We start from the raw sequence: 17,097 nt of genomic DNA, 5'->3' as shown, positions 1-17,097 counted from the left end.
TAAGTAGATTACTAAGAACTATAGAATGGAGAAGATAACTAAGATAGTTTGCCTTGAATGACAACAATAGTGGTGTCAACAAGTTGTGCTCAAGCCCGGCACTATCCTAGTTGACCCATTTAGCTGTCGTGTTGGTCTAGGCAAAATATGTTGATCTTGCCTAAGATTGCTGACAAGTTGGCGTTGATGTTGACTTTGTCGTCGATCACCAAGGAACAATGGGGACTAGTGAAGGGATTGGTTGAAGTCTGAATTGAAGAAAACAAGGAAGAGAAGGTTAAAATGATGGTCGGGTTTCTCCGCATAGTCACTCCGATGCTCAAGTCTCCGGCACGAGAGAATGAAGAAGGAGAACCGTAATTTAGGGTTTTTGGAAGTCTAGATGTGTGCACGCATACTTGCGCTTGTGGAAGCAAACAACCTTTTATAGGGTTGTAGTTGTGCCCTCATGTTCTCCACATGTTCTGAGATTACCGTTTATGTTACACACATTTCCTTGGAATAAATGGTTGCATTTCCCACGTTCTCCGAAGGAAACGACTATATTGTCCATATCTTCTACAAGCAACGGCTCCACACCTCACTTGCGGAGTCAGGAATGGTACGAATATGGAGATTACACGAAGCCGAGGACAATACGGAAATGGGAATGTCATGTAGTCAACGACGATCTAGGGATAGGAACAACATGGAGTCGAGAAACAACTTTTTGTTAAATTGGAGCCGATGACGATGCGGAAGGAATGACACGGAGCCGACTGTGGAGTCAGGGACAACCTGGGGTTAGGAACGACATGGAGTCGAGGACCGCTTTCCGTTGACTTGGAGCGAATGACTACGCGGAACCAATAGCGATGAGTTGGGAACGACACGGAGTCAACTGTGGAGTCGGGGACGATCTAGGGTCAGGAACGACATGGAGTTGGGGAAGTTTTCTATTGACTTGGAGCTAATGACGATGCGAAGCCAGGAGTGTGATGCCAAGTACTTGACATAGAGCTGACTGTGATGCCAAGTCAGGGACAACGCGGAGTTGACTATGGCGCCAAGTCAAGGGCGGCCTACAGCCAAGCGCTTCACGGAGTTGAGGAGGTGTTCTCTGTTGACTTTGACCACCATCTCGGCAGGACTATTGACTTCCTCTTAGCTAAGTGACACTGCTAATTACCTCTCGCACCACCAGTCTCCCCTTCAAGTCTAGTCGAAGGAGGCGGAAGTCCGACTTACTAGACTATTCACTATTGTATGGCTGAACAAGGTAGCTCCTACTATCTTGACTGCCTCAACCACGTGGCAAATCTAATGCGTGATTCAGGCAATAATATGCATTAAATGTGGCCACTCCTCCGATATTATGCATTAAATGTAGCCACACCTATTAAATGCGTCGCATGCATCATCTACCCTGGTCCTTAAGCTAGGTGTGTGTTGGTAGTACAGTTCCAAGGTTGCATCCAATTATGTGATGTGATCATTTGCAGAAAATGAAGTGTCCATCGAATCATAATGATGATTGGGATTTGGTTTGATCCTTACACTTGATTCAACAGCCAAGAATCCATCCCGCCATTTTGATTGCAGTGATCCAACTATTCAGATCGAATGAGCAAGGGTATACTAGGTTGAAGAGAGATGTCATTGCTTTTATCACACAATCCTTGCTTCTGTGTCCGTCGTCTTTGTCTTCTTCGTCTTCTCGTCTTCGAACATCCGGAAGCGTGTTTAACCGGTGGGCCATCATAGTCGAGGATACGCCAGTGACTTCTTTAGACGACTAGGCGAAAACGTCATGGTTGCGCGAGAGACATGCGATTAAGTTTTGTTTAAGTTCCAATAGGAGGTCTGCAACTACTCGGGTGGTTCGAGTAGGTCAGGATGGATTTGTACGTCTTCATGTTGGCCCTCTATTGATTGAGACCCTGGCACTTCTTGAACAACTTGCAGAGGTATCTTGAGCTCAGTGGGTCTTGCGTAAGTTGGTCCTGATTATATCAATATAGCATTTTCTAGCCACCGAAACTTGATTTTTTTTAGTGGAAAGTGGAGACTACTGCTTAGAAAGCACTCAACCCCGGTCTCCCTAATATGACGTTGTAGGCTGAAGTCGTATTTACAATAATGAAGGGTGTACGCCAAGTTCTCATTAGCAGTTCTTCTCCCAAGGAAAGGGACAGACTACACTTCATGTCCTATGAATCCCTATAAGGAGGTGTGTATGGGGTGAAGCCCTTCCCCATCAAACTGCATTTGGTTGAAGGTCTTTTGAAGATGATGTTGACTGTACTACCCACGTCTATGAACATTCTTTTCACATAATTGGCGATGAGAGCTTCAATCACCAGAGCATTATCATAAGGAGCATTTATTCCCTCCAAATCTCTGGCCCAAAGCTTATTGAGGGGCTCCTTCCTTTTCCCCAACTGATACTAACTCTATAACTCTCCAATCTTTGGCCATGGGCCTTTCTGGCCTGAGTGGAGTCTTCATTCATTAAACCTCCTGAAATCATATGGACAATCCTTCAAGGATCAATCTTGCCTTTGCCTTTTTCCTCTTTATCCTTCTCTCAACCCATCTCTCTATAAGATCGGTATAAGCCTCGAGGCTTCCTAGAGGGTAGGGTTGTAAACAAGTTAAGTCGAGCCAAGCTTTGGTGTGTTCAAGCTTGTTTGATAAGGTAACCGAGCCGAGCTTAAAATGAACCAAGCTTTTGAAATGATTATTCAAGCTTGGCTTGATTTATTTTTTATGAGCTTAAGCTTGTTTGAAGTTTGGCTTGATTTATTTTTTATGAGCTTAAGCTTGTTTGAAGCTTGGCTTGAGCTTGGTTCATTTAGATGTTATCGAGCTCTCAATTCAAGTTTGGCTTGAGCTTAGTTCGAACTTGGTTTGTTTAGATGTTATTGAGCTCTCAATTCAAGTTTGTTTGATTGTTTGAAACTTTTAGTTATTTGATTAGTTATTGAGCTTGATAATTCAAATTTATTTATATTATTTTATTGTTTATTTAGCATATTGAAAAGAGTTTTATTAATGAATATGATTTGAGAGCATTGTTCACAAACATTATTCACGAACGTTAACGAGCTGAACACATATGTGTTCAAGTTTGTTTGTTTAGCTTAATAAACAGTTCAAGCTTGTTTGTTTAATTAATCTTGTGTATATTGAACGAACATAAACAAGTTCTTACCAAGACGAACACCAAGCTTGTTCATGAACGCTTGGTTCATTTACAGCCCTACTAGAGGGCGAGCGAGATTGTCGATTCGAATGACAATCAGTAGCGGCATCGCAATCGTGGTGGCGAGGGCGTCGGTAAGGCTCGGGAGACCTTTTACTCGGCCAATTCTGATTGGCTTTCCATTTTTCAGCCACTCACCATAACTGTCTCACATACTGTTGGCACTCTCGTGTAGAATGGGTCTCCGATTGATGATTGGCACAAAAACGATCCGCCTCAAGAGGCTCTCGACCTGACTTAGACGCAGAGGCCTGGGCAATTTTCACCGTCTGCACAACTTTTTGCCATCTTCAATTTGTAAGTTCCTGATTCTGTAAAAGAAAAGGGGGAGCTTTGCGGTCCGGCTAAGTAGGGGTGGAAACTAGAGTAGGAGGTTCCTTTCTCTTTACAGACTTGCTTCCTTCACTTAAATATATTTTATTGTCCGAGCATGTAAACCATCGAAATTGACTAGGGGCTTCTTTACCAGAGATCTAAAGAAATCCTCATCTATCAGACCTTGTGAAAGGCACTGCCCTGTACCTTCGGGTAGCTAAGGGAGCATCTATAGGCACCTAATTGAATCACTGTAAATATTCTTTCAAGGGTTCTTTGAGCTTTTGCTTGAGGGCAAACAGGTCATGTGGAATTTTTTGATACCTCCGACAGGTGGCAAAGTGCTGCATGAACACTGTTTTGAATTCTTCGAATATCCAGATAGAGGAAGCGGAAAGACTGAGCCACCTTTGCGCCAAGCCCGATAGAGTTGTCAGGAAGACTTGGCATTTGATGTCTTCTATAACATAGAGGCATTTTCAAATTTACATATGTGGTCTTTAAGGTTGGTTGTACTATTATATTCCCCGATTTGCACTGCTCGGAAGTATCGCGGTAATTCGTCTCGAAGGATGTTCTTTGAAAATGAAAGGCCTTGAAGGACCTTTGTTCCGCTAGGGGCAAACCTTTCCCCTCAAAGGACCTCAATGTGGGGGTCTCTCCAAAGGATTCCAAGGATGATATCGTCACGGCCAATATCGCGATAGAGTGGGGATCGCCGCCTAGGGCATTCTGGTTGGTCGAGTCGGCTTTTGATGAAGCGCTTGCCGCGCTTCAGTTGATTGAGACGACATCTCAAATGATGGAGGGTTACTGGAGGTGCCGACTGGGACAGTCCCTGCAACACCGCCTACACCGTGGTAACCACTAGCTTATTGAAATCATTCATTGCCATGGCGACGACGTTAGGTCTTCCGGTGCCATCAACATGTCTGTTTAGGTCTTAACTCAGTGTTCCCATAGATGACGCCAATTTGCTCCTACCTAACACCGCTGACGAACGAGCCACCAATGAGTTGACATTGATGTTGACTTTGTCGTCGATCACCAAGGAACAATGGGGACTAGTGAAGGGATTGATCGAAGTATAAATGGAAGAAAACAAGGAAACGAGAATGGCGGCCGCGCAGCCACTCCAACGCTCAAGTAAGTCTCCGACAGAGGAGAATAAAGAAAAAGGAGAACCATAATTTAGGGTTTTTGGAAGTATAGGTGTGTGTGCGTGCACCTGCGCTTGCAGGAGCAAGCGACCTTTTATAGGATTGTTGTTGTGCCTTCACGTTCTCCACGTATTCCAAGATTCCTGCTTATGTTTCTCGGAATAAATAACTATGTTTTCCCATGTTTTCCAAAGGAAAGGGCTACGTTGTCTATATCTTCTACGGGCAACAGTTCCACACCTCGCCTACGAAGTCAGGAACGTCATGGAGTCAGGGATGATCCGGGATCAGAAACGACATGGAGTCGGGGAACAACTTTCTTTTGACTTGGAGCTGATGATGACACGGAACCAAGAGCGACGCTGAGTCAGGAATGACACAAAGCTGACTCTGGAGTCAGGGACGATTCGGGGTGAGGAACAACATGGAGTGTGGAACAACTTTCGGTTAACTTGGAGCCAATGACTACGCGAAACTAGGAGCAACGCCGAATCGAGAACAACATTGAGCAGATTGTGGAGTCAGGGACGATCCAGGATCAGGAATGGCATAGAGTTGGGGGATAACTTTCTGTTGACTTGGAGTCAATGACGACGTTGAACCAGGAGCAACGTCGAGTCGAGAACTGCATGGAGCCAAATGTGATGCCGAGGTAGGGATGACGCGGAGCCGACTATAGCGCCAAGTTAGGGGCGGCCTAGAGTTGGGCGCTTCATGGAGTCGGGAAACTGACTTAGACTACCACCTCAGTAAGATTATTGACTTTTTCTTAGCCAAGTGGCACCCTCTAATTACCTCCTATATCACACGTTGTGCACAGGCGCAAAGGATAACTTGTGACATTACACTTGGGCAGATTAATCGTGTGCATGTCAACTCAAACTTAGGTTCATTGAGCTAAAAGTTAATTTAAAAAAATAATAAATTTAAATAATATAAAAATAAAATCATTAAAAATAGAAAAATCAAAAAAGAAAATATTAAAAACACAGAAAAATAGGAAAAAGTAGATTTTTGTTTTAAAAAAAAAATCTTAGATATTCATAGGAAAATTTTAGAATTTTTTTTTGAACTTTTTAAAGGTCAATTGGTAATTTTAGGATAAAATTGGCCAAAATGCAGATCATGTCGTGCCCACCGTCCAACATGATCAAGCCCTAGGTAATGCCCGATCTAGAACACGACCCATAGCTAATCCAACACAGGTTGGCACGGGATCCACACGCATGATTAATTCAAGTCCATGAATAAACCTGAAATCACATGGAGTCGAGGAAGGAAACGACTACATTGTCTGTATCTTCCAAGGGCAATGATATCACAACTTGCCTGCGGAGTTGGGAACGATATAGATATGGAGATTGCATGAAGCCGGGGATGATCCGGAGCCGGGAACGTCATAAAGTCAGGGACGATCCAAGTCAGAAACATCATGTAGTCTGGGAACAACTTTCTGTTGACTTGGAGTCGATGACAACATGGAACCAAGAGCAACGCCAAATCGGGAATGACACGAAGCCAACTGTGGAATCGAGATTCAAGGTTAGGAATGACATGGAGTCGAGGAACAACTTTCTGTTGGCTTGGAGCCAATGATGATGCAGAACTAGGAGCGACGCCGAGTCAAGAACGACACAAAGCCGACTGTGGAGTCGGGGATGATCTAGGGTCATGAATGGCATGGAGTCGAGGAATAATTTTCTGTTGACTTGGAGCCAATGATGACGCTGAACCAGGAGTGACGTTGAGTCAGGGACGACGCTAAGCTGACTGTAGCGCCAAGTCAAGGACGATCTAAAGCTAGGCGCTTCAGGGAGTCAGGGAGCTACCCCCTATTAACTTTGACCATCACCTCAGTAGAACTATTGACTTCCTCTTAGTCAACTGACACCCTCTAATTACCTCTCATATCACACGCCGTGCATAGGCCATGCAGAGGATAACTTGTGACATTACACTTGGGCAGCTTAATTGTGTGCATGTCAACTCAAGGTTAGGTTCATTGAGCCAAAAGTTAATTTAAAATATAAAAATAATAATTTTAAATAATATATAAATAAAATTATTTAAAAATAAAAAATAAAACATTAAAAACACAGAAAAATAGAAAAGGTAAAATTAAAACAAAAAATCTTAGATATTCGTAGGAAAATTTTAGAATTTTTTTTAAAAACTTTTTAAAGGCCAATTGGTAATTTAGGATAAAATTGATCAAAATGCATATCATGTCGTGCCCACTGTCCCGCATGAACCAGCTCCTGGTAATGCTCAATTTGGAACACAACTCATAGCCAGGCCAACACAGCTTGGCACGGGATGCACACGCATGAATAATTCAAGATAGTCCATGAATAAACTTGAAAGCATATATGCCTTTGAAAGCCGGAAGAGGCTTGGTGAAAGACAGATACTTAGAAATGAAGAAATTTTAAAAAAATACACGATGTGCTACTAAAAGATTGTGGAGGTTCTTTTCTTCTTTTTTTTTCCACCCTCCATTAGAAAATTTGGTGTCCAACAAGTGCATCCATCTATTCCTACGGTCCGACACAAAGGTATCCCTTCAGTCTAAATTTGTGGCCGATAGTGGCGAAACATAAGAGGGGGCTAGCCTAGGCTAGCTCCCTCCTTATAAGGGTATATTATCCCCTCTTTATTAGGGTATATTATTTAGTCTAAATACCAAAGCCCATGATAAATTTTCTAACTAGCCCAATATATCCTCTTCTCTATACCCAAGACTTCAAATTTAACCTAAATTTCAAAAACCCAAATATTTTCTAACTAGCCTAGATGTTGAATCCATAATAGATGGGTTTGATGAGAAGTCTCGTAGAGTAAATATAGTATCAATGAACTTAATTTATTATATTTCTAGTACCTTGTATGGTTATTTCTTTTATACTCTTTTAATCTATTTTTATTTTTTGAATTATTTGTTTATATTTTGTTGAAGTATTATCATTATGATATGAAAGACTTGTTATATAATATGATGCATTAATTTTTTTATGAACAAAATTTTTTCAGATAAAAAAATAATGATTTATTTTAAATTTAGCCCACCCAGGAATAAAATCCTGGTTTCGCCCCCAGTGGCCGGTCTTTGAACGGTCAGAAGAAACAAAAACCTCAACGGAAGGCATTTTAAGCAATCATTGCATAACATAATACAAAATATCAGAGAGAACTAAGTTAGTGTAACAACTTACGAAGCTCACTGGGGTATCATCGTAGAAAACCTTGGGCGGAGCCGGTGCTTCGCAGGAAACGACACAAAATGAACGGGTTAGGAGGAAGCGGTACTCGATGGGATCTTCCTTCCGTAGGAGAAAGGACGAGGAATCACAGCCAAGGCAACGCCGCCCGCGGCAGGAGCACTCGGCAGGGGAAGACGGGGGACAGGGCAAAAGTGAGAGGATCGCCTTCTCTAGGGTTTTCACCCGGTTGCGGTACACGATGCGGAGGGCCACCGGCGCGGAGCCGCGCCGCCGCCGCTTTTGCCTCCTCGCCATCGGACGACGATCGAGGGGGGAGGATCGGGAGAGAAGGCCTGGGGAGAGAGAGAGAGAGAGCGACCGAACTCGAGGAAGAGAATGGAAGGGCGGTGGAGACAGACTGCAGAAGAGCAGCCGGCACGGCGCGAGTAAAGAACTGTAGTGGCATCGGGAAGGAAGTTGCAATTACGGAACAGTCAGTACATTCAAATTTCCAAAATAAAACCGTAAGAACAATTACTATTATTATTAATTAATTAAAAATATAAAATAAAAATAGAATAAATTAATATATTTAATTTCCTGAGCCCTATCAGCTGCATGCCAGGCTAGGTCAACACTGCGTAGCCTCTTTGTCATAGGGCCCGTTGTCCTATGCGATCGAAGAGTTAGACGTGATCACGCGTCGCTTTGTGACGTGCTTTCGGTTTCTTACTAAACAACTTTTTTACAAGGTTTTCGCCCCTGGTTGGTTACGTCTTCGAATCGATGCCACAATTTCTCTCGTTACAGTTATCTTCCGACCAACATACACAAAGACATCAGCATTTGCTGATTAAAACAATCTTATTTATCTATTTCAATGTCCTCGTCAAAATAGGGCAGGTAAACATGTTGAAGAGTCTCGTCGCATGGACTACTACTGTCTAAACTTCCGCTGGACGAAGGCTCGCTGATTTGTTGCATGCACACTTTGTCATATGCTTCGACGTTTAAACCTGAAACCAGGAACGACTCTAGTTCGTTGATGAAACGCTCAGTGTACCCAGCTAGAAATGGTCGGGCAGCATCGGAAAGTAAAGTCCTGAACTGGATGCGTTGTTGCTCAGGCGTAGCCTTATTCTCCCCATTTTGTTGTCTGCAATTGTAGTTTGTTATCAGAATCAGTATGCTTGCAAACCGACTTCATCTATGACAGCAAATTGCCATTAACTTGATCTCTCTTAATTGGAATGCAAAGTATTAAAGATTTTGGATAAAAACAATACAATTGTCACAATGAAAATATACCCGAGGGCTTGGTGCCAAATTCTTGTGAAGTAAAATGACAAAGCATATACAAACAATAAATTTTTTTATTCACTGTATAATGTGTTTTCATTTTGTATCTTTGATGTCTAAGCCTTCTATCCTATTCACCAACAATTTTCATCTCATCAAAATATCTCATTACAAGGTTGTAACAATTGTAAAATCATTGTATAGGTGTCAAAAAATTGCATTTTTATATGGCAAAAAGATAAAACGTCACTTGGCGGCCCCAGGATAGCCCCACACTTCCTGGAAGGGGGTAAAAACATGGGGGACTTCATCCACAACAGTAGGCATGCAGGGGATGAGGCATCGACCCCGGGCTTATCTATGACAAGCGCATGCATGAATCATATGTGCCAGCCCATGGGAGCAAAAAAAAAAAAAGAAAAAAAATTTGCATCTATGGGTATATATAACAGATGCACATTTAGTGCACATATCATATAGATGCCAGCCTAAAACTACTTGATAGTATGTATTATAATCATGCCGCATCAATCATGACAGCTGCAGCCTATGCAAGCATTGCAATCCATCTGCACAGTTTGTAAAGCCTTGAACAAGTTATTTATCTGCTTATAACCGGAGGATCTTGACACGATAAGTTCATAAGAACATATATTTGTGTGATCGGATACCAGTCTGAATATTAGACAGGTTCCTCCTTCACAGCTATGGTATACCAACTTTGTCAAAAGTAGAGACTTGGAGACCTTTTCTTCATTTCTTGGAATATTATAATCAGTGAAACAGCAGACAGAACTTGTTTCAACAATATTGTTAATCATAATCAAAGCAAAAGATGCAAAAACTTCTGCAAAGACTGGTATGGGATTTTGAATCACTCTCCTTCAAGCAAGTGAATTACAGCCAAAGCTATAATTCCATGCTTTACTAAAAGAATGTGAAATATGTGAAACAGAACAATCTATTCGATAAGAAAAGAATGTGAAGTCATTTCATGGTCATTCCATGCTTTACTAAAAGTGGACTTTTGTTATAAAAAAAAAACAAACAAATCATTAGGCAAGTTCAACATAGTTAGAGAAAAAATAGATGAAAAAGAACTTGAGAGTTGAGACAATAAGGAAACAAAACAGTACAATTCAGAACATCTAGCTTACTTCTCAAAAACAGATAACCAGTACCACTATCATGCCAAACACATTGTTAGCACTTTACCTTTTAAAAAAAATTTCAGCAACGCCAATAATGTGATGCACAATAACTTCAACATCCTCATCCTATAAGGAATTAAGCTACAAGTCAACCTTAAAAGAAGACAGAAAAAGGCAACAAGAAAGCTCATCAAGTAATGACATAGAGGGAACAAGAATACAACATGTGGAATTTTATCAAGAAAATTGATAACCTTAAAGGAACGACCTCTATCCCCCCCTCCCCACTCTCTCTGCTTTCCCCTCTCCTTTCTCTCCGACCTCCCTCCAGCCAATTAGATGTAGTATAAGAGGTGTAACTCATGTTGTAAAAACAGGGAATGCAAATTGAAACGAGCATATCTAGAATTCTAGAATTTCTCATGTCAACTTCAGGGTTAATACTTTGATGGATTAACCATCACATACAAAAGATAAATCATTTGCCATTCTTTTTTCCAGCAAAATAGGTAGTACAGTTGATGCATTACTATTATGTATGATTAATTAAAATAATATATATACACCCACTTGTGTTTGTTTGACAGTACATCTGAAATTTGTGTAAATACGGCCCTCACTGTATACATTTTTTAATTATTGACTATGCAAATTCTTAATTGTTAAACAGCAACTTAAACAACCAGAATAGGGAACGATGTACAGTTATCTGTGCAATAGCTAGATTGTAAGCTTATGTGCATAGGCAATACATACTCAATCCCTTGTGAAATATTAAAATCTGTGACATTCATTTGATAACTAGGCGGGGTGGAAGTAGGTTTCACTACCCTATTCTGTGAAGTTAAAATTAAATGCATAGTTTCCCAATTCTTACCGGTGATCTTGAAGAATTTCCCTAATCTGAGTTTTACAGACTAACATAAATCTTTAAATTCATTGATTTCTTAACCTAGATAAAGTTTACTCAGTAGCAACATAACCCATTCAAAATGGGTAGACATTAACCAGAAGATTTTAGAATTAGAATGTGACATACATTTACAGTAGCATACAAGTCAATAAACAAACAAAAGTCAACATGATCAAGGTTTAAATGTTAGATAACAAAAAAAAAGGTGGAAATTTGGGATAATATACCTGAGAAAGAGTCTGAACTTCCCTTATTAACCATTGTTGAAGCCAGGGGTTTTTCTGGAGATACTTGCGCCGCTTCCAATATTGTTCAACATGGAACAAACCATCTGTTGGTCCTGCTGAAGATTGTCAGTGCACAGAACAAAAAAAAAAGATATACTTGAAGAAAATAAGAAGTTGCAAAACACACAAAGCACCTTTATCACCAATATAAAACTTCATTCTAAATTCGTGAGCATCTGAAAAGGATCTGCAAAACCAATAAATGCAGCATTTATATGCTAGGCTCAATGAAAGCAAAGGAATAGTATCGACCAAATACTTAATAATGTTTGAATCTTTGCTTATTGTTTTTATTCTAAGGTATTAGGACAAATATTTGTAAGTTTTTAACATGAAGAGATATGCAGCCCACAACCTCTGTTCAAGTTTTGGATTCACATATTGTCGCTGGAAGTTTTGACCATTAAACCCATAAACAATTGAAAGATTGTCAGTCTGCATGATTATAAACAAAAATGTCAGACATTAAAAAAAATGAGATGAAATGTAAGAAGAATTTCATCAATATATTGTTTAATTTGAGGTACAGTATTATTGGAAAGTCTTACTATTTATGAATAAGAGGCATGGCTGATGGACAGATGCTCCTAAATTTACTATACCGTGTAAGGTTTTCTATAATTAAATAATATTTAAATTTCAGTTACTCACGCGCATGTTTGAGAATGTAAAATGACACCTTTGACGCTTCTTTTTCTTCCCACAAAAGTAGTCCTCAAAATGATAGGGGAAATTATATATAGAAATGTGAAGAGGTGTGTATATAGTTGTACTTTGAACATATATTTTAACTCAATAAAACTTGACTCTGTACACCCTCCTGGAAAGTTTGTAATGGAAGAATACAGAAAAATAAATAAACATTTAATTCATATATGACCTTGCAAAGAGGACATTTGATTGAAGTCATCGATTCTGAATTTTTGTTCCCCACATATTGAACCCATTGAGCAATACATTGATGGCAAAATGAATCTGTAAAATAAATAAAGAGAAACAAGTTTAAAAAATAATGTTGGTCAAGATATCACTATCTAGTTTCCAATATACTACGGAGACCTGAGTTTTACAATCAGTACTGGTCAATGCAGTGATCCATACCCATAAATCCCTCAATAAATCTCACAAACTTCATGTCCCAAATAAATCTCAATTCTTCCATTGCCAGCATATCACATATTTTCTAAGTGATAGAAAACCATCCATGGACATCAAATCATTCCAATCTGATATTCCAATGGTTACATGCACAGTACTCATTGCCAATTACCATCTACTATCCACTTGTTGCACTTGGACTTATTTATCAAGACCTTCAATAGTGCTTGACGAAAAAAATAACCAGACAAATCATCTCTTCGCAACAGTTTCGAGGCGATCGCAGTACTTTAAATAGGAGCACATTGATTCAAGTAACTCGAACGATTTCTAGTTAAAGCTGCGTACAACGAGAAAGAGCAGAACCCTAATTCAAGGTAAAAAAAATAACGAAGTTCACGAACCTTGAAAGGCATTCTCGTAAGATATACGAGGAAATCAATTCAAGAAAAGGGTTTGAAATAACCTAACGCGACAAGATCATCGAATTTGGGGGAGAGAAAAAAAAAAGACAGAGGATGACTTACGGAAACAGCGATCTAAATAGGCTTCTTGCTTGATAGACTGGAGACAGATGGGGCACTGTTGCGGAGGTGGTCGGAGGCCGTCGTCGCCGGCGGAAGAAGAGACGGCCATCTCGACGAAATTCTAACTTCGATGCCGATGTAAGAATTGAAATAAACCCTCAAATAATAAAAGGGCATCACTATCCACTGAGACCATTCGTACCAGCTTCACTATCTTAATTTAAATAAAAAAAAATATTTTATTAAATTTAGATATCCATTATTAATACATAATATATTAATTTTTTCTTATTTTTTATAATAATTAAGGAATGGAATTTATTTATTAAATTTAAAGTATAGGAAATGAATAAATGATAGATTTTTTAACTATCTTATCTAAAATTAAAGATCATTTTTTTTAATAAGATATCTAATATAGATGTTCATATATATATATATATATATATATATATATATATAAAAGGGTGCCTCAAATATTAAATATTATTGAAAAAAACACTAATATTTTTTAATTCCTATAAATGACCTCAAAATAAATTACAAAATAATAATAATAAAAAAGTTAATCGTAACTGCTATAATATATTTATATCACAATCCAAATATTATAACAGTTATGATTTTATAGCTATTACAGCATGTTTATACTAGAATATTGTAACAGTTAAAAAATTATAGTTGCTACAACATGCTTAAACAATAATATTGTAGTAGCTACTGTTGGTGCAATATCCCTAGGTCAAGGTTGACATGGATAACTAAGCTTGAGTTGGCTCAAGTTTGAATTTTGATATTTGAGTTTTGATGTTTGACAATACATAGAGATTGGAGATGCAATCGTCTGTTTGGGGAGATTGTTGATACAATTCTCCTCTGGTCAAGGTTAACCAGTTAGATGTGAAGAAGAGTCAAGTAAATCAAATGTTGATCGAATACTTGACTAGGAAAGTCCTAACTGAATGTTAGGCAGTTGAAAGTCCTGGTGACTGAAGTCAAGCAGATGGAAAGTCCTAGTGAGTGAAGTTAGGCAGATGAAAGACCTGGTGAGTGAAGTCAGGCACGTGGAAATCCAGGTGGGTCAAGGTTGACCGGACACCTGGTATTGAGAAGTCCAAGTAAGCCAAAGGATTGATCGGATACTTAGAACGAGAAAATCCAGATGGATCAAGAGTGACCAGACATCTGGTTAAGTCCAAGTGGGTCATGGAGGAGTAGACACTTAGCACGAGATGGTAAGTCCAAGTGGGTTGAGGTTGACCGGATACTTGACACGAGAATAAAAGTCCAAGTGGGTCAAAGGGATTGATCGGACACTTGGTGAAGAAGTCCTAGCAAGTCAAGATTAACCGGATGCTAGGCATGAGGTTCCAACATTTACGGTTGACTGGATGTTGGAATTGGGAACCTTGGACTTGAGTTTAGGCAAGTCAAAGGTAGGTCAATCAACCGATTGATTGGATTGATTGAGAGTAATTGTCGCGAGTATAGAACCTTTACCAATCGATCAGCCGATCGATTAGGCACCTCCAATCGATAGATCGATCGATTGGGGAGCTGGAAATCATGCGATTGAGGTTGAATCGATGTGGCGATCGATTGAGAGTCATTCAATCGATTAGGATCCGACCATTGCGCAGGTTATAGTTGTTGGCGAGCGTCTTCTTCGTTGATTCCTCTTTAGTGACTACAGTGCTATCTTAGCGACAATTCACGCTCTCTCTCCACACTTTCACAGTCAGTTCTTAAAGGTTCTTAGTAGAGCCGTCAATTTGGGTTGGGCCCGTCGGGTTGGCCCGCCCCGCCAAACAATTTAAGCGGGTTGAGTTGGAATTTTATCAACCCAAGTCCGCCGTGGGCCGACCCGCCTAGGCCCGCAACCCGCGCGGGTCGGCCCGCTCGGGCTTGGGTTGGCCCGCGGGTTGAAAAACACATGTAAACTAAGTTTTAAGCCAATTTATTATCTTTCTTTGTTATAATTTTCAAATAAAAATAGTACTTTTCATCCAACATAAGTACTCGTTTGTATTCATTTATATTTAAAATACATGTTTATGTATACATTTAATTGTAGAAAACTTTTTCGAAGTAAAAGGTTGAAGATATAAAATATTTTTTAATTTTTTTAAAAAATTTTGATGGGCCCGCGGGTTGGCCCGCCAAACCCGCAACCCGCCTTAGAATGGGTTGGGTTGGAAATTTCCCAACCCGCCAAGTTGGCGGGTTGGCCCGCCCCGCCCCGCCAAATGGTTAGCCCGCCATGGGCCGACCCGCCCCGCCACGGGTTGGCCCGTCTGACAGCTCTAGTTCTTAGAGATAAGTATAGTTACACTTCCAAGGTTCAAGAGGCAACAACAAGCAACAAGTAAGAAGAAAGAGTTTCCATTTGTATTTTCTTCTTGTGGGTGTTGTATATTATTGTGTGAGTTTGTACGAAGCTTCTCTACCTCTGGTTGCGACCGAGGAGTGGTTTTATTAGTGGAGAGTGTGTTGTGTGTGGATCTTTGGATTAGTCACCTCTTCTTGAGGTGGACACTAAGTAAATCTTTTGTGTTAGCGTTGTAAATTTGCTTCGAGTTCATTCCACTACATATTATCATCAAAGAAGCAAGCAATCAAGCGCAACAAGCCATTGACCCCCCCCCCCCCCCCCCCCCTCTAGCATATTTCGACCCTAACAGCTACGAAATCGTAACTGGTACAACGTGCATAGATAAGAACGTTATAACAACTATAATTAGGTAGTTGCTTATATACTACAATAATTATAGTTGGATGGAGAAGGAAGATGTTTGGGTACTTAAATTGGAACTGAATTGATATTAAAATTTAAACCATAAATAATAAGACGAGACAACAACAGACAATTAAAAGATAGATAATAGAAGATGAACACGTATATAGGAGAACATACTCTAGATGAATCGGGAGTTGATTGAAGAAGACAAATAAAGGACGAACGAGAGATTTCAAAAACGAAGAGTTTAGGAGCAGATGCATAATAAGACCCCTGGGGGCCCAATTTATTTAAAAGGACTTAGTTATAAATGTTAAAATTTATTAAACTTTTATGCAAAAGTTGCAATTAAAAAAAATAATAGCCAAACTTTTCCTCCGTGACTTCTCCCTGTAAAACCTCCTAAACTTTAATCTTCCTCAAGCCACATCTATGCACCCTCAGACATTTTAGTCAACGTCCTTGTTGTCGTTGCCACGACGTGCCACTGCAGTTGCTATCAATGCCACCATCATCGCTGCTCTTCGGTGTTGTTAGTGTCATTGTTATCGTGTCGTCAATGCTCAACAACGAAGATTCTTCGATTTAGGTGGAGTTTTGCAACCTAGATCGTATAAATTATAACCTCCTACTATTCATATAATTTACATAACAAGAATGAGCTACTCCTTATCACTTCCTACCAAATCTTTCTAATATATAATATTTCCTATATCATATTATAAGTTATATTATAATATATTATCTCATAAATTATTTTTAGCACGTGATGTTAGAAAATAGTTAAAAGATACTATAGGAGAACTTAGGATAATTTCCTTAAAAAAGAATACAAATCCTACATTTTAAAAGGGTAGACAGAATAGTGTTATTGAAATAATTTACCAACAACCGAATGAAACATGAGAGAGTTTCGGCTCAATACTGGTAAGAAATATGAAACTTCTTAAGTAAATTAACAAAGAAACATATTTATTTCATAGAAATTCGATTCCAAAAATGATTCTTCATATTAGTTGAGCAATCAAAATAAGTTTATATAAATTCATAGCATTTGCTTCACACACAAAGAAGACTTTTGAAGTTTTTGCGCGTTCATAGATTTCGGCCAAATTGAGTCTTTCACGAGTCATTCACTCTTATTTTTATGTGAGTTATACTCCTTT

The 17,097-nt window shown here is 39.5% G+C and overlaps 2 protein-coding genes across 3 annotated transcripts in view; both read right to left on the bottom strand.

Moving 5' to 3' along the window:
• Window positions 1-8,405, bottom strand: part of LOC122017565 (telomerase reverse transcriptase-like) — a 36,200-nt gene extending 27,795 nt beyond the window's left edge. Inside the window, exon 1 of the mRNA XM_042575213.1 lies at window positions 7,932-8,405. Within this exon, the coding sequence (XP_042431147.1) occupies window positions 7,932-8,234 (303 nt within the window). The 5' untranslated portion in view covers window positions 8,235-8,405. The remainder of the gene's footprint in view (window positions 1-7,931) is intronic.
• A 359-nt stretch (window positions 8,406-8,764) lies between these two features.
• LOC122017701 lies at window positions 8,765-13,379 on the bottom strand. Of its 2 annotated transcripts, none has more exons than XM_042575373.1 (7): window positions 13,195-13,379; window positions 12,450-12,544; window positions 11,925-12,004; window positions 11,704-11,756; window positions 11,510-11,613; window positions 10,434-10,495; window positions 8,765-9,075 (listed from the first exon to the last, which is right to left on the bottom strand). In XM_042575373.1, the coding sequence occupies exons 1-7, from the start codon at window positions 13,301-13,303 to the stop codon at window positions 8,784-8,786; spliced, it is 795 nt and encodes a 264-aa protein (XP_042431307.1). In that variant the 5' UTR covers window positions 13,304-13,379; the 3' UTR covers window positions 8,765-8,783. The 2 variants fall into 2 exon arrangements, with proteins under 2 accessions (XP_042431307.1, XP_042431306.1); XM_042575372.1 differs by having other exon boundaries at window positions 11,510-11,622; window positions 13,195-13,377.
• Window positions 13,380-17,097: the final 3,718 nt, after the last annotated feature.

The sequence above is a fragment of the Zingiber officinale genome, chromosome 8B (assembly GCF_018446385.1).
Source record: "Zingiber officinale cultivar Zhangliang chromosome 8B, Zo_v1.1, whole genome shotgun sequence".
NCBI lineage: Eukaryota > Viridiplantae > Streptophyta > Magnoliopsida > Zingiberales > Zingiberaceae > Zingiber > Zingiber officinale.
The sequence above is the reverse complement of the archived record's forward strand: the minus strand, read 5'-3'. Positions and strand labels throughout refer to the sequence as shown.